Source organism: Centruroides vittatus, unplaced genomic scaffold, assembly GCF_030686945.1.
Source record: "Centruroides vittatus isolate TY-2023 unplaced genomic scaffold, ASM3068694v2 scaffold_450, whole genome shotgun sequence".
Lineage (NCBI taxonomy): Eukaryota > Metazoa > Arthropoda > Arachnida > Scorpiones > Buthidae > Centruroides > Centruroides vittatus.
Genome location: NW_027122709.1, coordinates 80522 through 101620, shown reverse-complemented (window position 1 = coordinate 101620; position 21099 = coordinate 80522). Strand labels below are relative to the sequence as shown.

Sequence of the window (21099 nt, the reverse complement as noted above, 5' to 3'; positions counted from 1 at the left end):
CAATCCACAGTTTGTTCACTTGACCCTGGATATCTGAGCATTGCACAGACAGCCTTCATTCCAGAATTTCATATACCATTTCAAGATAGTGTTGTACACAGGTGACTCCTTATGGAATTCTGCTCAAAATCATTGAGGTACAGTCAGAGTGGATGAGTGTAAGCATGCCAATTAGAGGGGGGGTTTTTATTCCCTTTTGTCAGGATGGTCTAAGGCCCTCGCGTATGTGGGTGACGGTTCTGGAGACAGGAAATAACAAATGTTATAAAAGAAAACCATTTATTTTTTCAACATATGCTTACATAATTGGGTTTGCATGTCCAAGTTTGATGGAGTGTCGGTGGAGAAAGTCCTAGATCCTTTCTTTAGATTTTCTGAATAACAGCCCCGGGGCAGTGGCGACAGGAAAAAAAACACAGCTGGGCTCTCTTAATGATGATGCAGAAAGAGAAGGTCGAAACTGGGAGGTGGAAGTTCAGAGGAAGAAACTCAGAGGAACTCTGTGGAGGAAGCCCCATGTCCTCGACGACGGAGGTTTTATACGTTTTTCATGTTCGATTCTTTTCTAATTGGTCAGACTTTCCCTCACTCGCTCCCCAATTGGTCACTTACCTGTTTCCAGGTAGAATTCAAGACTAGTTCAGGTCACAAGAAAAGTCTGTCCGAGATGGTTTATCTGACATCATCCTCTTGACTCTGATTGCGATTTATCGATGACTAAGACACCCACGCTTATAGTTTACCTTTGTTTCCTTTTTCCTTATTGCATCTTAAGTTTAAACAATTCCTTTTTTTATTTTCTAACTATTGCTTCCCCTCTATTCTTTATGAGCAACGATGTCAAAGTCCAATGTCAATGTCTTGACACATATTACTTGCTTTCTTGATGGTTTAATTTAATAAAATATACATTTCTTTTTTAATTATGGACTACTTCCAGGGCCTCACATGAGGTTCCTGCATATTCCAACACAAAATTACTTTTCATGTTTGCTTAGCAATACATTTGCTATTATTGTCTCCTATCAAACAAATTACGGCAACTATGTGCAATTACTATTCCCCCAAAAAAATTTGGAAAGTTTACCTTTACTTCAATATTAAAAATATAGTATCTTTTGTATAGTTTATAACTAATAATTTTTAAAATGGGCTTATCCTCCTCCACCCTGAGTTCTTAATGAGTGAAAATGACATTGAGTAGCCTATGAGCAAATCTGCATCATACATCCCAGCTCTAATTAATCCAACTTGAAATACCTAGAGAAGTTTGAAATTTTTAAGGCATCATTTGATAAAGCAATTAATTATAAGAAGACAGAAATTTTCTCCCATGCTTGGAGATCTTTATTTCATCATCCCCTAAACCTAGTTTGACATCATCGATCACATATCAGAGGCAACCAATAGCATCATGCTACATTTGGTTTTTTTCAAACTCTGTGTTTTGTAGGCTGTGGTTGTCAGGCACTATATTCCTTGTCAGGTCGAAGCGATTGGATCTCGATCATACACATCAGATCCATTTGAACTCTGAGCTTATCATTAACCCATCTCGATTATAAGATTGTGAATGCTAATAATGAGTAAAATATTCATTTAAATTAAAGTTAAATATTCATTAAGTCTGATCACACTGGAGATATGACACATGATCCCTTTTGTCTCTCTTCCTGTCAACCTTTAATTACGAACCAAAATTTAATACCCTTTATACATATGATAATGTGCCAAATTTTGTTTCTTAAACTTTACCCATTCTGAGATATTGTTTAATATTTCAGATCAGAATTAAGAAGTTAAACAAATTAAACAACATGAGCATGCACATGCAAAAATTTGCACGTGCATGCTCATGCCTTTATTTGACATTTTTTGGGTTCAAGAGATCTCCAAATGTATAGTTGTATGAAGTTCAAATGGCTAGAAAAGAACCAGTGTTGTGTTTATGAATTAATTGTGGAGTGCCAGAGTGTCACTCACTTGTCGAGAAATGAAAGTTTAAATTTGTTGTTGTTGTATTATAAAGAATCTGAGTGCTGCTTTAGACTGTGTATACGGGATCATTCTAAAACATTTTACATGACCCCTCAGAACAACAGGAAGATGTTTGTACGACCCAGGTACCTTTGTTCTGTCCTATCTCCATCTTTGCTACTTCTTGCTCCTATCTTCAATTTTCCTTTCCTAGTGTAAGTTTAGTATTAAAGGTTAGTGATAAATTCTTTTTGTAATAAGTACACTTGATTTTTGTACAGATTAGTATTATTGCAATTCAGTGTGTTGTCATATTTTGTGTAATTGTCCTGTCAACAATCGGATTTACTGGGTGACCACTGGATAAACTGTTCTAGAGTTTAAATCCATTGATTGTACCTGTATATAATTACATCATGAGAAAATTAATTAATTTTTCTAACGTCTAATGCACGTCTTTTTTTTTATTGGGTGTTTGCCTTAATCAGCCAACAAGAACCTTTTCTTGAACTTCATAATTGGCACAATATAATAATATATCATACAAAATCAAGAAGAAGCATTCTGAGCCTGGATTGCTGTCAGTTTTCAATGTAATGTTACATATTGTGAGCCAATCAGTTATTTAAATTAGCTATTGTAAACTATCCATTCACATAATCATTAAACACCTATCTTATTATTAAACTGCTTGTAATTCTCATATCTCTCTTCTTCAATATATTTCACATATATACAGGGTGTTCCACTTTGATTTTTTAATAAATTTTATCTTTATTTAATAATTTTCTGATTTAGAGTAAATATTAACTTATAACATGAAACTGAAATCTAAATTATAGAATTATTAAATTAAAATTAAGAAAATAAAGATAAAAGTTATTAAAAATTGAAGTGTCTACATGCATTTTCGGGGAAATTTTATATATACTTAATTAAATTTAAAATTAGTCAAGAAAATATTTACCTAAATTATTGTGCACATCTTATATTTAACAATAGAAAATATATTATTGCTTCCAGAATCAATTATTAACCATAATAGGAAACTGACCTCAGGTACTAAATATGATGCTATCTCTTGTCTTTCACCTGCTTTCAAATTTCCAAATGACTGTTTGATTACATCAAGCAGTTTATGTAATTGATTCATAAATACAGGTAACCTAAAATTAATATATCTTTTTTTGTCAGATGAAGATAAATATATTTATTTACAGTAAAAATTACCTTGATTTACAATATTTTATAATTTCGTGTCTTTCTTCTCTTGACAATTCATTTTTTCTTTGTGAAAATAAATCACACAAAATCAATAATTTTCCTCCAGCTGCAAAATTAAGTAAATTTATTGTAAAAATAAATGATATATTTATTGAAAACAGGGTGGCAACTCACCTTGGAAATTTGTAAAATTGGAAATTTTCAGAAAACTTTTTTATTTGTATGAAAAATAAGAAAACTAAGAAATTTATAGACTTTCCGACATATATTTATAAATAATTACTTCAATTTTTAAATCAGTTTGTACGGTACATAATTTTATTTTATATTCAACGTATCAATATTTTCAAATTCGGCAAATTCTGGCATCATGTCAACTATTAAAAAGTTTGATAATCAGAAACGGGGCTATGGAGTCGGTAGATTTTTTACACAACTCCGACTCTGACTCTTTCTTACCGTTCGACTCCGACTCCGACCAGGGGGACTTGTTAACAAAGTAGGCCCGAAAATTCCGACATTATCATGTGACCTCAGAATATAAGCTTCAATAAATATAGTTCTAATAAAGATAGAACGTAGAAACTTTCTTATTCCAAAGCTAGAATACTTTTCTAAGTAATGACATAGTCAATATATAAATATTTATATATTTTTGTATTTTATGTACAGTAGACCCCCCTATAACACAGGTTCATATAACACAGATTCGTATAACATGGCAAAAACATTGCGATCATGTTTGTATAACATGCTAAAAGAGACTCGTGCAACATGGTAAAACGTCATCGTCGACTCGTGTTGCGACAGGATTGGTCGAATCTGGACCAATAGCGGACATTGTACAAACTGTCGAGTTTAAACGAGCACTGGACCTACTAAAAAACATTTATTATTCAACGGCCATAAAAATTATATTTTTATTAATGATGTCTCCAAAGTTAAGTTATTTTTCTGCGAAAAATTCGCCGATCAGGAAACACGCGTCTGCTGTTCGACGAGCCTCTCCGCGACGAAAACAAGCCTAAGCAATGGCGTCATTGAATGGTGCACACTCGGTAAGTAATCCTACAATTTTTTGTTTATAGCATAGTTTATATGGATTATTCCCAAAAAATTATATGTGATTTGGAAATGTCGAGTCAAATTAGTCTAGAATCGATTAATTTTATGGAAGAAAACCACAAACAGCCATAACCCTAAACTGCACATGTGCCAGGCTGTGATTGGCTCATGTATTTAAGTGACTCGTACAACACGAATTCATATAACATGGAACGTATCTACTGTGTTATAGGGGGTCTTTGATAATTTTTACTTTTTTGGCTGTTATATATAACAGATGAAAAGTGTGGCAATCGGTCAAAAAACGATCTCACCCTAAATCTTTTCATTTTTGGACTCACGACTCCTCGAAATGTCAAGTTATGCAAAAGATCAGATTTTTTTGCTGTATGTACAAATGTTAGACCGTATGGGAGGCACGATCTTGAATCAGAGTCAGGTGGTTTACCACAGGAGTTATTAAACTTCAAAATGGTTGAACTAAATCAGTTGGTATACATTCTAACATCCGTGCGTACAGAAAGAACTTGAATGCTTTTGCACTTCTAAGTTTCAAGGCTTCCCGAGTCCAAAAGAGTAAAAATCTGGGAAAGCCACTTTTTGATTGATTGTCATTCTTTTTCTTTGTTATAGGCCCATATTATATAATAGCCAGGAAAGTAATAATGATGACGATTCTCATTATTTTTTAAAAAAATACAAAATAAAACGATTTAAAAAAATTAATTAAACACTAAAATTTGACAGATCTACTGAATATATAAATTCACATTTATTGACTTGTTTGATGATGGCAATGGTATTTGGTAAGCATGTATGAATAAAAATAGTAAATACATTCGTACACAAACAAATTAGTTTAATAAAAATGTTGTACATAGAATATGAGTATATTGGGTAATATATAAGGATACAGATAAAATAAACTAAGTCAAGAATGAGAAATATAACATTTAGACTGCTAAAGAAAAAGGTTGCTTATTTTGCAATGTTGATTAATTTATTATTTTTTATCTCTCTTATAAACTGAATTACTCCTTACAAAAAAAATCACTTCTATTAAGTCAGCATTCACTGAAGCTCTTAAATCATATTTAATAATTCTAAGAGCAGAAAATAAACGTTCTACCGAAACTTGGTTGGTGGCAATGCTGTGAAAATCAATGTCGTATTTTGGATAATGTCTAGATAGTGCAGTATTGCCATTTTAACATCAAAACTTGAAGAGTGGTCAATGAGATTTATTTTTTCCAATACATAGTAAATATCATATTCAAATTTTGTAAGATTTCTTTTTCTGTCTGTACTCACATTAGAACTCAAGCTTAGTTTTGCAGGTAAAGATGAGTTTTATAAAAAAAAAAAAAAACTAGCAGATGAGCCAGATGTTGCAGACATTTTTTGGGTTCAACAGACCTCCAAATGTAAAGATTTGCAAAAAACTCGGAGGGTCACATGTGACACGATTCAAATACTTTTTTGTTTTTTATATACATATCAAGTTGAAAAAGTAAAAAGGAGTCAGAGCTGGGGGGGATTTTTGATGACTCCGACTCCACAGCCCTGATCAGAAACGATAATTTTGGTTATCTATTATAGAAATTATCATTTTGTGTGAGATTTTTATTTATACTAAAATCGTATAGTAAAATGATGTCGATAGATAACAAGTTTTCCGAATGAATATTTTTTACATAATTATAATAGTAGTCTGATAAACAGGAGCAAACATTACTGTTAATGGCACTTGCAGAAGAAATTTTTATTTTAAAAATTCTATGACACAACAGATTAAATTATACTTAATGATTAATTTATTTTTTATTACCTTTCTGCAAGTTTGCCAACTGAGAGGGGGAGTCCTTAATCTCATGTCAAGATGAACAATGCTGTAATTTGTATATGGGTCATGGTAGCAAAGACATTGATGCTAGGCACCTTTACAAAAATCCTGTTTATTCAAAATTAATTTGACTTACATATAATTTATATATGAAGTTCCTTCTGCAAATGACGGTCGCTAGAAAGAAAAAAGTTTGAGGAACAAGTGGTGATGGAGTGTCCTAGACGTTAGTCCAACGGCAACCCTGAGGCAGTGGCAAGGTGGTGTTCAGTGGATGAGTGAACAAAACACTGAATATACTGGATAGAGATGATGAAGTGACAGGAAGAACTTGGGCAATATCGATGTTGCTTGAAAAAAAGTTGACACAAGTTTGAGCTGGCGGCACAAATCATAAGAAAACTGCTGTTTGACCTTGAAATCAGGGAGTTTTATAGGATTTTGTCCCCAAATGTCCTTCTCTGATTGGTTCTGACTCCTTTTGTCATTTCCTGATTGGTCTCTTCTCCTGTTTCCAGGTGGAAATAAGATTGGTTTGGGTCATAAGAAAGGTCTGTCTTAGACGGTCAACCTGACACCATCCCTCAACTCTGGCCAGGAGATATTGATGGAACTAAGAAACCTGTGCTCATATCTTAGCCTGTTATTTCCTTTCTCTTGACATTTTAGAATCTTAACAATCAAATGCAAAGTTTTCTATTTGTCAAACCTCCTCCTTTTCCTAATTCAGTTCAACTTCAATCTTTCATATACAAGCATCAGTGTCAAAGTTTGAACTTTCTGGCTCGACACTGATCTATTGCTTAACATACGTTGGAGTCACACTTGGGACTGGCTTGTTTACTTTCTCATTGCATTTATTTTCATAACAATTTCTTTAGTTCTAGCTTTCAACATTTTTATAAAATCTAATAATGGGTTCAGACTCAGTCTGGAACCTCACATTTCTACAGCCAACATCTAGAAATTACAACTGTGAATTGTTTAATCCAAAATGCACCTTGTTTTACAAAAATGCAAAATTGAATAGTTATTGACCACATACAATGACAGAAAAATCTGCAGAATTTTTTGCTATTTACTGACATTCATTCATATCTTTATTAAGTACAAAGTACAGGCCCGATTCCGCATAGCATAACCAGGCAGATTGTACAATATACAAGAGATTGAGCGCATTACCAAAGTAGGATACAGACAAATTATAGTAGTAGAGCATGTATGTATAGTTTCAGGTGTGTTACAGAGTGTCGCAAGACTGATGTCATACCTGTGAGCTACCTACTTACAGCAGAAACTTGTATTAATATCACCATGTAATATTTCCACAACAGCTTTTATTGAATTCTTATTAAAGAGGTTTAATTTCAAAATGGTCAATAACTATACTGTTTACTCTAGTCTGTTAAAAGAAAAAATAACAAAGAATCTGTTATATTTGTTGTCTAATCAAAATTCTAACTATAAAATGGATTGAAGTTTAATAAAAGCTACTTGACCTAAAGCAGTAGTCTTTGATTCTTTTCTTCCATTATTTGTATGCTCCTTAATTCTGAGGCTAAAGTAAAGGGTGTCCCAAATTAAACTTGACATTTCCCAGCTGGCTACAGCAAAAAGTATTCATCAGAATGTCATGAAAGTTTCAGATTGCCTTAATGACATGATGGTATGAGCAGAACTATGGAGTCAGAGTCAGGAGGAATTTCTGGCCAGAGGAGTCAGAGTCAGGAAAAATGTGTCAACTCCAACTCCGACATTTTAAATTTAATTTAGTTTTTTCATTTAAATGAAGAAAAATATATTTTATATTTATTAATTTTTTAAAATGTTTTGTATTTTGTTATAAGTTCATTTATTTTAAATACAAAATGCAACAATTTAATTTATTCGCGTTTTTCATAAACTATAGAGAGCGCTGCATTTTTACAAAATAGCTACTTTATCTGGGTCACTTGTAACTAATAATGTAAAATTAATCATATATTACTGTCCAATATAATGATACATGCTGCTTATAGCTGTTTATCGAGAAATTTTATAGGAGAACAATTATTGCTAGCGGGACATGTCATTATGTGGTATCGAAACAAATGAGCGAGATCGTTCTATACATATTTGTGCCCTTTGTGTTAAAAACATCAGCTTTGACATTGTCCTATTAGGGCTGGATTTACAAGCAAAAAGCTATGTAAATTGTTGCTTAGGGCTTCGACTTTCAAGGAGCCTCAAACATTTCTACAAAAAAAAAAAAAAAAAAACTTGAAGTCGAATTTTGTAATAAACATTTTTTTACAAACCAACAAAATATACTTTACTTTTTATTTTGTGTAGTGTTTCATTAATTTTTATCTAACAAGGAGACCCTACGGCTTTGGGGAAACGGATTTTGATGGTTTTCGGTGTGGAGGTAGTACACCGTGTGAGTGTACTACCTGTAAAATACTAAAGTGCAATACTCAAATGCAATCGAGAAAAATGAACTCAAAGTTTTTTTAGCACTTTATGTATAAGTTATGCGTACTATCGCTCGAGTGCAATGTGGCGTGAGTGGTAACGCTCCTGACTCGTGCGCAATGTGGCGTGAGTGGTAACGCTCCTGACTCGTGCGCTTGCGTTCTCGGGTTCAATTCTCTTGTGTATAATTTTTTTTTTATTCATAAATTCTTATAATGTATTTTTTTTTTATTATTTATTTATTTTAATTTAATTTCTACTGTTCCAAGCCTAATATTTTTACTTCGAAAACCCACCTTTTTCAAGTTGAGAGAAAACTATTAACACTTATGCCGGGTTTGAACATGGGTCTAGAGTCTTTTTCACTCACTTTTTAACTCTTTGTTGACCAATTTCCACGACCCCTTGTTTACTTTTAGTTTGTAAAACGACCGAGGGCGATACTGGTCAGTCAGGAATATTATTTTAAAAAATTCACCAAAAATCAAATCATCATTATATTCGTATGAAAGAAAATCGCGCACATTTATTAATATCTTTAGTTTTAAATACGATATTTTTCAATATATTTTATTAGAGAAATTAATAAGAAAATATATATATATATCTCAACTGACATTTAAACTTGATAATTTTAATTTATTGAAACAATATTATATAATTACATATCATTGTCAGGTACAGTACATAATCCTGAATGATATTTATGGTAAAAACAATCAAAACAAAAATTCCGTCTACACCAAGAACAAGAAATAAATGCTGCTTTTTTACAATTGCAAGGTATTTGTAAACGGTCTGATGAGAAACACGCTTCATTTACATTTGTAAAAAACTTTCTTATATCACAGAGTCCACTGGCATACCAAGCATATTTTACCATGTCGCAAAATATTGGTGCTGATAATTGATGATGGATAATCGAATGTATTTTCAGGCAATCCTCTCGAGAATGAATTTCATAATTTTTGTCCAGTAGTTCAGCGTTATTTTGTAATCGTTTAATGAAATTTTTTATTTGTCTATAAAAATAGACATCACATGGTTGGACTAACGGAGTACATTTTGGTGGTATAATTTTAATTGTGCATGTAGGCATTTTTTCATCATCTTGGAATACTTCATCATACAATTCTGCTTTTGTTTGTCCTGTCCATGAGTCAATGAGTAAAAGAAATTTATTTTTCTGAACATATGGCATCAAACATTTCGTCAGAAAATTAGTATAGAGATCAGTGGTCAGTTTTCCTGATTTTGATGATGTGACGGTAACATTTGTATAGTTTTTTATATATTCTTCCACGTTTCTCTTTATTCTTGGCCCAAAATTACCTGTAAACAAATATAAACATATGGTAATAATTTTCCGGATAATGTTATACCGTATTGTGCTGTATATGTGTGTGAAACCTTGTTCATGTCTTGTGTTCTTACAAACACTGTTTTACTTCCTTTTTCTGTTAATGTTCTATTAAAATTTGATTGGTATTGACATCCTGAAAATGTAACAAAATTATGATGTCTTATGTTTTACTTTGATTAAACGTAATAATGGAATATAAAGTACTTGATTTATAGTTAAAATTTTTATTTACCTGTTTGATCTGTATTGATGATGAAGTCACTATCAAAGTTTGATATCAATCGTTTTGTTTGAATACGAAACGTTTCTGCAGAGGCCAGGATTTCTTCCATGGTACATGCTTCTTTTTGTGATACAAATTTGGTAATTTTTCTTTGACAAATGTGGTGTCTTCGTTTGAATTTATCCACCCACTGGTTTGACGCTTTAAATTGCAAATCAGGAAACTGACTAGCAGCAGCTAAAGCCCATTGCTGTAAATTTCTTGTGGTCACTTGTTTATAATTTTGTCTCGCTTCGACAAAGCGGTCATACGTCCAAGAATCAATCAAATGATATTTATCAAAAATAGTTCCACCACGTTCAATATCTTTTTCCCATAATTTTAAATGATCCATTTTTTTCAAATGACTACATCCGTTTTTTTGTAAAGTTTGTAGTTTCCACGTAGGGTGAGCTTTTGCTACTTTTAAAACTTTGATTTTATATTCCAGTGAAATATATTCCTTCATTCTATATTTTTTTTCATCAGGTACATAGTCATCAGATGAGTCATCTTTAACTGCTTCGAAATTTCCTTCTATACACTCTTCTTGAGCAGAAATCAATTCGTTATCAATTATAAATGTTTTTTCATTCAACACATCCAATGTATTATTGTATAATTCTGTGCCTATCAGCATAGCATCTTCAGATAGTGTATCAGAAGATGTTGTTGCAATTAAATTATTTTCAAAAAGTAAACTCTCATAATACACTACTCCATCTTTTAGCCGCTGCTTCGATACATCACTGTATAAAGAGTGATCATCTACAGTTTTTTCGTCACAAAGTGAAGAACTTGCTTCTCTTGATGACATTTTTGTAATTATAAAATAACTTTTCAAAATAAATTTCACTGCACAAATACGTCTATTCGTGTCGAAATTCAGAAATGAACTGTTATATAGAGCTGTACATAACAATATTCTATCACTTTCTAGCGTAGTGCTAAAAATAACTAGACAATGTTAATTTTGACAAAAAGTTACAAAATATCAAGTTTAAATGTCAGTTGAGATATATATATATATTTTCTTATTAATTTCTCTAATAAAATATATTGAAAAATGTCGTATTTAAAACTAAAGATATTAATAAATGTACGCGATTTTCTTTCATACGAATATAATGATGATTTGATTTTTGGTGAATTTTTTAAAATAATATTCCTGACTGACCAGTATCGCCCTCGGTCGTTTTACAAACTAAAAGTAAACAAGGGGTCGTGGAAATTGGTCAACAAAGAGTTAAAGAGTGAGTGAAAAAGACTCTAGACCCATGTTCAAACCCGGCATAAGTGTTAATAGTTCTCTCTCAACTTGAAAAAGGTGGGTTTTCGAAGTAAAAATATTAGGCTTGGAACAGTAGAAATTAAATTAAAATAAATAAATAATAAAAAATAAATACATTATAAGAATTTATGAATAAAAAAAAATTATACACAAGAGAATTGAACCCGAGACACGCACATTGCGCACGAGTCAGGAGCGTTACCACTCACGCCACATTGCGCTCGAGCGATAGTACGCATAACTTATACATAAAGTGCTAAAAAAACTTTGAGTTCATTTTTCTCGATTGCATTTGAGTATTGCACTTTAGTATTTTACAGGTAGTACACTCACACGGTGTACTACCTCCACACCGAAAACCATCAAAATCCGTTTCCCCAAAGCCGTAGGGTCTCCTTGTAAGAATTAACATAAGGTCTTTTTTTAAAAAAAAATTGATAAAACTAATTTTAGAAAAGATTTTTAATGGAATGGGTATAAAAATTTAATTAAATTCAGTTATAAAACAGAAGACTAGTGAAACCTCACATCTTTTTCTTCCAATAACTGTATTGAATCAGAGAGACAGTCTGATTTAATTCTTTTCTTTTTATGATTGACTTCTAAAATTGCAAAGGAGTTGGTAAGGGGACTTACAAAGTTCAGCTTAGGGCCTCAAAATGCTTAAATCTGACCCTGTGTCCCACACAAAATTACTGGTATTTTAAACTTAACACGTTGACTGCCACGTGACTTTTCAGGATTCTGTTGTAAAACGCCATCTGAATTTAATTATATTATATTATTAAAAACTCTAATCAGAGTACATAGAAATGATCAAAAAGCATATAGAATATGTTTTTCTTAAAATAAAGGTATTACGAATTATCTCGTAGTTGGCTTATGTAACAGAAAGCTCTTCACTAAAGCCAAACTACGAGTTAATTCGTGCACAGACACGATTTGTCTTGTCACTTCACTACAGCCAATCGTAGATGTGCGTCTAAATTCATTAGTAATAAATCGGATATAGAGGCGAGCACATCACATTTACGTCTTTTTTGAGAGTGTTATTTTTTATTTATTTTTATAATCAAATTATAAATATCCCAATATGGATAAGAAAAGACCACTGACTAAAAAACAACTTGATTACTACACTAATCTAAGTGATTCAGAATCTGACAAAATTTTTGGTGAGGATGGTAACGACAGTAGCGATTATGTACCATCTGAGGATTCAAGTGAGGACAGTGATTATGACGTCGTCTCCGAACCTGAAGATGAGACTATTCTTGAACCTGAAGGCAATGACGATGCGTCTCAAGCAACCACATCAAATCCAAACGATAATTTGTGGACAGAAACTCAACAAAATCCTGAACTATTTATTTTCCAAGAAAATGTTGGTTTGAAATTGGATACGACAAACCTTACAGTGCAAATGCTGGTAGACCTATTTTTTTCGGAAGAATTTCTTGCATTACTGGTCGAACAAACGAATTTGTATGCTGCACAAGAAATTGCAAAACATAAAGAAATAAAAAAATCTAAAAGGGTATCACAGTGGAAAGACGTCAGCACTGCAGAAATGAAAGTTTTTATTGGACTTGTATTACAAATGGGTCCTTGTTCTTTTCCTTCAATAGAACATTACTGGAGCACAAACGAATTGTATAATATAATGTTTTGGCGATCACATATGAGTCGAAATAAATTCCAATTGTTACTGCGTTATTTTCATTTAGTTGATAGCTCAATACCATCTTCTGACAGATTATATAAGGTAAGACCTATACTAAACCATTTCAATAATATTATGCACCAAAACTATGTGCCTGATAAAAATATGTGTATCGATGAATCAATGATGTTGTGGCGTGGAAGATTGCATTTTCGCCAGTACATAAAAAATAAAAAACACAAATACGGTGTCAAACTGTATGAACTATGTGAATCCGATGGTATTGTTATGAAAATATCAATTTACAGCGGAAAATCTGAAGGAATTGACAGTAATTTAGGCCACACTACTGATGTTGTCTTACACTTACTTGAAGACTATCTTGATAAGGGATATACCGTATACATGGATAATTTTTATAATTCTGTTGCTCTTACGAAATTACTGACTACACGAAAAACTTATGTGTGTGGAACTCTGCGAAATAACAGAAAGGGGAATCCCAGAGATGTAATAAATCGAAAACTGAAAAAGGGGGAGTTTATTTGGCAGCGAAATGGTCCTGTTACTGTATGTAAATGGAAAGACAAACGAGAAGTCCTTACCATTTCAAACATGCACGTTGTTGAAATGGTAGAGGTGTTCAATCGCAATGGAAAATGTTCGATGAAACCGAATATAATTCGAGATTATAATCATGGAATGTCTGGCATTGACCGATCAGATCAAATGCTATCGTACTACACAGCTCTAAGAAAGACTATTAGATGGCCCAAAAAGGTTGCATTACATATTATAGAGATATATATACATAATGCGCACAAACTCTTTCAAAAAGCAACTTCTTCTAAAATAAAACTTATAAAGTTTAGAGAAGCATTCGTCAAAGCGTTGATTGGAGAAGAGATTCAACCAGTTTCAAAAAAAATTAAATTGCAAGAGCTTCACTATTTACAGAGTATCCCACCTACTCAGAAAAAACAACATCCGACAAAGCCATGTCGAATTTGTACCAAAGCTAAAAAACGCCGAGAAACGCGTTATTTCTGTCCAATCTGTCCAGAGAAGCCAGCCCTTTGCGTAGAAGATTGTTTTAAAAATTATCACAAACAATAAAAATATCGTTTTGCTTTTGATTTTGAATAAACTTTTTATGATATTTTCTGTTCATTTAAATTTATGTTTCTGTTTTATAAATTATCACAAACAATAAAAATATTGTTTTGCTTTCGATTTTGAATAAACTTTTTATGATTATATTTTCTGTTCATTTATTAATAAATGTTCTGTTCATGTAAGCCAAACTTGATTTTTTGTTCTTGCCCCTGAAGCTATCTATTCATATTTACACTGATATACTACGAATTACATCGTAGCTGCACAAATATGGCAAGGAAACAAACTACGATATAACTCGTAGGTGGCGTCCTAGGCAGAAACGGTAACTACGAGTCATCTCGTAGATGGCAGTCAACGTGTTAAAGAAAATATCTTTTAAAATTAATTGACAGCATAACTTGTTTATGTAAAGCTGGACTGGGAAAACCGCCCATTCATAACAGTCTAATCCACTCTCTCAGAATTCAGAGAAGCTCATACCGGTAAATAAAACTGACCGATTTCCGAATAATCATCTGTTTTTCATGTGGGAATATACGAAAACTTATATCAGGCTCAGGCTTTGAAATTGCAATTTGGAATGCAACAGAAAGCTTTGCTTTTTCTATTGCTATTCATCTTTACTGCTGATAATACACAAGAATTAATCAAACAACCCAGATAGAATAGTTTTGTTTTTAAACACCAGAGGGTGAGCATCCTGTGAAAAATGCTAATTAAATATGTATCAATAGTTTTCTTTGTAGTATTTATGTTTAGTAGTTAAATTATTTTGACCCAATTGAATTTAAATATTTTTGATTTATTCTTTTATCATCATTGCTTTAAATAAGTACTCTATTTTTCTGAATGAGCCAGACTAATTGCTCAGATATATATATATATTTTTTTTCTGAACAAGGGAACATCACATATGTGCATATATGATGTTTCCAAATTCAAAGAAAGAGTAGCAGCAAGCCAAGTGTTCTAACTTGAATATTTGTTTGATTGAATGATACACTCTGTTGAAAAAGAAGTTTCAGTTTCAATGTTCCAGAATACAATTCTTGATGACCAACCTTTCATTGTATGCTACTTGGCTATCAAAATTAAAAGTTCCCCTTAAAAACAATGAAAAAATATCTAATTAAAAACAAAAAGAGAAGTTCTTATGGTATTATGGTTTTATGTAGTGTAGTTTAAACAATTATTTATAACAGTGTAATGTAAATTCTAAAAGTTAAAACAACTGAAAACCTTTAAACAGGAAAAGCCACTCGGAAAAACTGTTAGCCAGTTTTTGAACTGTTATAATTGTTATTTGTAACTGATTTGTCTCTCTGTTTTATTGCTCTAAAAGTGTTTGCTCAGAAGTTGCAAAAAATGGACCTACATATATACAGGTGGGCCAAAGCGAAAACGAAACGGCAGAGTGTTCGTGTTCGTCCAAGCAAAAGCGCTCGGACAGGTCGATCTTTTGCTCGAGGGGACATCTTTTGCAATAAAGTTTTTGCGATTCTGAATACAAAAGACAACAAAAATTTTAAAAACTCATTTATTTTGTATTAACTAAACAAACATTTATTTCGAAAAAAAATGTTTGTTTAGTTAATATTCAGAATCGCAAAAACTTTATTGCAAAAGATGTCCCCTCGAGAGTAAAATCGACCTGTCCGAGCGCTTTGCTTGAGACGAACACGAACACTTCTGCCTGTTTCGTTTTTCGCTGGCCCACCCTGTATTATGTAAAAACAAATCAGAAAAACTATAAACAAATATATAGATTTTTTAAAAATTTTTATATCAAATTTATGCAGATAATTGTTATAAAATGTAGTGCAGATGAATTTTACAAATTTCTCATATTTTTAGAAAATAATCTATGTAGTAGGATCCAAATTTTGGGGACTTGACATATAGTTACTTGCCTTGAATAGTTTAAAACACTGAAATACAACCACCTTCAAACTAATCCCCATGGGCAACAACACACTTTTTCCAGTGTTCATACCTTCTAGAAGCATTGCTGTGAGTTAAAGATCCACAGCTAGTGTGTTGTGGCATACCAGTGAGCCATGAGACGATGTTAGGTGTGCTGTGGTACAATGCCTCCAAGAGCCTCCTCTTGGAGGCATTGTAAACCACTTGAAAAAGTACAAAGTTTCTGGTGGGCGTGTGAGTATGATAAAAACATGTTGATTCACAATGAACAATGATATTGTGAAAATTCAAACCCGCCGGAACAAAAATCTAGCAATAAAAATGTTTCATTGTATGCTTCCCACTGTGTCAGGAATGAATCACAAGGAACTACATCCAAAATGTGGTGGTTGGTAAAGAAGAGTAACGTGACCAAGAAGATAAAAGGGGGAACAGAGAGGGCACGAGGCCAGTTACACAGTGTCCGTCTATTCTTATCAAGTCCCATTACGCAGTGTCCGTCCCGAAGGAAGCCGACACCGGAGACGAAGACCGAGCCGAGAATACTCTTTCGAATTTCGTACGAGGAATTCTTGTGAACTCTCTCTTCAGGTACCCTAGAAATAGGTGAAGTGATGTATGTCACTCATGATAGTAGATGTAAATTCTAGTCTGTTAATAAATTGTTTTTGTCTATTCAATCAATGTCAATTATTCGAATATCGCCGTCGCTCTATCGTCGGACCCATCCTCTTCCTCCACTCACGTAACGCATAACAAACCCAAACCGCCATCTTGACCGTAGACAGATCTCACCGACCTGTTAGCCGAAAAAAAGGAGGTACGACTCCATCCACCTCTCAGTGAACCCACAATATACTTGTTATATGTTTATTGACTGACATTTATGGCAAAGGAATTCTGACAAGCTTCAAACTTTTACACCTTTAAAGTCATATTGAATGGAATATTATTACATGTTTACTCACAAATTTGTCTTTAAACAGTAAGAATCATATTTCACAGAAAATGTGCATGTGTAAATTTGGCAAGTTGCATGTCATAGTCACCGTCTCAATTTTTGTGAAGCAAAAAGCAGACGCTGTCTCTGTCATGTGTGCGTACAATCATAGTGTCGAGACCCTGACCACTTACTTTTCATACTAGGACTGCATGATACTTCATCCAGAGTGGTTTCCAGGTCGTAAGAAATAAAATCAAAATAAGAAATAAGAATATCAATTATAAACTGATTTCAAATATTTTTATATTATCAAAAGTAAAAACAGTAAATCAGTATTTTCTTGGTTTATACAGTACTGTACTTTGTAACTTGTATTTTTTATTTTTATTTGTAGTATGCCATGGAATTCTGGGAAGTACCTAGATATGCCATGAGTGAGAAAAGGTTGCAGAACGCTACTGTAAGTCATCTTTTGCAACCACTCATAACACTTTTTGCAATGTTGTTTTTACCTTACTTGATTACTCAAAATGATCTCTGGTCATTTATGATGTCATTTTGAATCATCAAAGGAGATAAAAGCAGCATCACAAGAGGCATTACAGATGATAGCAAATGACGACTTACAGCGATGCTTCCAGAAGCTGTATGAATGCTGGAAAACGTGTATTGTTGCTTAAGAGGATTAGCTTTAAAGTGGTTGTGCATCAGTGTTTTAAATTATTCAAGGCATGAAGCTATATGTCGAGTCCCCAAACTTTTGGATCCTATTTCATATAATTTCTTTTTGTGTTTGGCTTTAACATTTAATAGAAAAATGCAAAAATTGCTTTGGATTAAGCAGAGTTTGGATTAGCAACAGTGCATTATATTTGAATTTTTGAGTTGCCACCCTGTAAACTAAATCTGTCATTAATTTACTTATAAATCTAAAAGTAAAATGCACATATTCTATATAAAAAAGCACATATCAATAAAAACAAAAAAGAAGCTTATATTTTATATAAAATCCTATATCTATTTTATATAAAATTAGTTGCAGCAATACCCTGTTGTAAAAAAAAATGAGCAGGGGCTACCACACAAGACTGGACAGGTGTGTCCAAAGAAACTAATCCACAGTTTAAGGGTAATGTCATAGAACATAGAAACACTAACAGGAAAAAGCAGAGATGGCAGATGTTATAAAGAAAATGAAAGTGTGGCCTGCTTACAAGAGACAAAATGGAAAGAAGAGAAGGCTAGAGAAATTGGTTGTGACTACATGGTGTGGTATTCTCAAGAAACAGCAGGAACAGAGTTGGGATTGTGGCCTGTAAAGAGCTGAAGGAGAAAGTAACTTAGTAGAAGTAAAACGAATAAATGACAGAATTATGATGATCAAAGTGATCCTTGGAAAGACAGCTTGGAATTTTCTCAGTGTATATGCCTCTCAAGCAGGATTAAAAGAGGAAAAGTTCTGAAATTGCCTAGATGACCTATTACAGGGAATACCAGAATGTGAGAAGGCAATAATGGGCAGAAACATCAATGGGCTTGTTGGAAGAGAAAGAAATGGTTATGAGAAGATGCGTAGTGGACAGAGCTTTGGAGCTAAGAACAAGGAAGGAATCCAAACTCTCTACATGGTAATGGTCTTTGACTGGCCATAGTAAATACCTTTTATGTAAAGAGAATGGTGCATCTGATTATTTACAAGAATAGTGGGAGAATGTCACATATTAACTATACTTTAATCAGAAGGGAGATTCTGAAGATGTGTAAAGATTAGAAAGTGATACCAGGAGAGAGCCTTAGCACTCAACATAGAATGCTTGTGATGGATTTGAAGATTAAAATACAAGAGGAAGCCAGAGAACAGGTTGGTTCTCCACAGATAAGATGGTAGAAATTGAAGGGCAAAAAGGAAAGAGCATTTAGGAAGAGGCTGTTCCAGTTGGACTGTTGGGATTTAGAACTAAATGTAATACTGTGTGGAAGAAAATGACTGAGAGTATTGTGATGGTGAGAAGTGGTTGGTGAAACTGGAAGCAAAGAATATGTTGGGAAAAAATCTTGGTGGTGGAATGAGGAAGTGCAGACAATTATTAAGGAAAAGAAGATTTTGTTAAAGAAATGGCAGAAAACAGAAATGGATAACTATAGGAAGTGTAAAGAAGCCAAAACAAAAACTAAGAGAGCAGTTAGTAAGGCCAAATATAAAGTCTTAGATGAACTTTATGAGAAATTAGAGACAAGAGAGGGTGAGAAGGTGGTATACAAGCTGGTCAAAATAAAAGAAAAGAAGAGTAGGAATCTTGGACAGATCCCCACAACTGCATAAAAGATGAAACCAGACAATGCTAACTGATGAGAGAGAGATTAGAAAGCATTGGAAACAATACTTCTATAGTCTACTGAATTTCCAGTCTAAGGTTAAAAGGGATCTGAAAATGGACAAAAAGGAAGGCAAGGTTGAAGTAAAAGGTCAAAATTGCCCTGTTTAGAATGGAAAATGGAAAAACTAAAAAACTTATAATTCTGAAAGTTAAAAATTTTCAAATCATGTTAATAAGTTCTACACTGATGGCTTTGTTCTATATTTAGAATGTATTTTTTTCTGTTGAAGATGGTCATTAAAAATGACCAAAAACAATAAAGTATAATTAAAAGTATACTGCATTTATAGGTATCGTTGTGAAATTATTAGTATTAATGAAACTACAGTTTTTCAAAGCATTATAAATAGTGAACCATCAACTAATTATAAAATTTATCACTAGATATTAGCTTAGCTATAGCTAAACTGCTTTACATCTAATCATTAAATTAGTCTTTATAGCCTGATTAATAATCTGGAAGTTTGTTTGGCATTAATAATTAAATTAGGTTAATGTATATGTCATTAGCAATAATAGACCAGGATATAGACACCAGAGAGAAGAAATGAAATGTTTTTAAGGAAAAAATTGTTTATTTCTTTTGAAGTTAAGTAATAAGCAATTCTGGCTATGATTAAAAGCTAAAAATCTCTTGGGAGAGTATATGAATGATAAAAATATCGTAGAGTCTAACTGTGGTGAATTCTGACAAATAATATGATTATAATCACTTTGAGTTACTAATGTTTTAATTTAGTAACTATTAAAATACTTATGTTTATTCCTATTCTATTCCATATTGTATCATCGTGAGTTATTTTCAGCATTCTTTAATCATAAATTTCAAAGATAAAGAGAAAGTTACAGAGTAAGATACGTAAAAAAGCAAAAATTTATACATGTATAAATTTCTAAAAGTTTCATAATATGAAAATAATGATCTGATTTCATATTAAATTAAAACATTTACAGTATATTGAAACTTACCAACAGCACCCTCTCTTAATGCTTGTTTAATAACATAACAAAGTCTAGCAGGATTATATGCAAGATTGTCTGATTCAATAATGCCATTTGTCATTGGGCTATTAACAGAAACTGTGGACGGTCCATCATGAACATTGACTTCACCACTGAAACAATCAATTATGTGATTGGCACACATATGCATTTCTGTTACTAAACTGGTTATTTCTGCAAAATAAATTATGATGATATTTCATCTCGTAAACATTTCTTTTTATATAAATACAAGAATATAAATTATTACGTTGTTTGAGAGCGGAATTTTTTAAAAACAGTTCACATAATTCTTCAAATTTTCGAAAACCGGGTATGTGAGCTAATAAATGCAAGCAATTCATTGCCGTTTCTTCTTGCAGATTATCTGGCAAACATTCACAATAAATATAATACAGAGTAGCATATAAAACATCTTCTGGTAAATCTTGTAAAGGAGTTGGTGATTGTGTCCAATCTATTTCCGGATTACCAAGTTGCAAGACAATTTTATGAACTTTAAACTAGAAAAAAAAAAGTGTTTATTAAATTATAATTAATTGTAATTTTTTTAATAATGTTAATAAATATCATTCAAAATAGGAACTATATT

The 21099-nt window shown here is 32.5% G+C and overlaps 1 protein-coding gene across 4 annotated transcripts in view; it reads right to left on the bottom strand.

Annotated features, from left to right (window-relative positions):
- LOC136989209 (uncharacterized) overlaps positions 1-21099 on the bottom strand; it is a 118476-nt gene that overhangs the window by 35264 nt on the left and 62113 nt on the right. For 3 of the 4 annotated variants that reach the window (XM_067287298.1, XM_067287300.1, XM_067287301.1), the window contains 4 exons: positions 20758-21010; positions 20475-20681; positions 3208-3307; positions 3032-3158 (listed from right to left, as the gene is read on the bottom strand). In XM_067287298.1, coding sequence (XP_067143399.1) covers positions 3032-3158; positions 3208-3307; positions 20475-20681; positions 20758-21010 — 687 coding nt within the window. The remainder of the gene's footprint in view (positions 1-3031; positions 3159-3207; positions 3308-20474; positions 20682-20757; positions 21011-21099) is intronic. The other variant, XM_067287299.1, reaches the window with a different exon arrangement.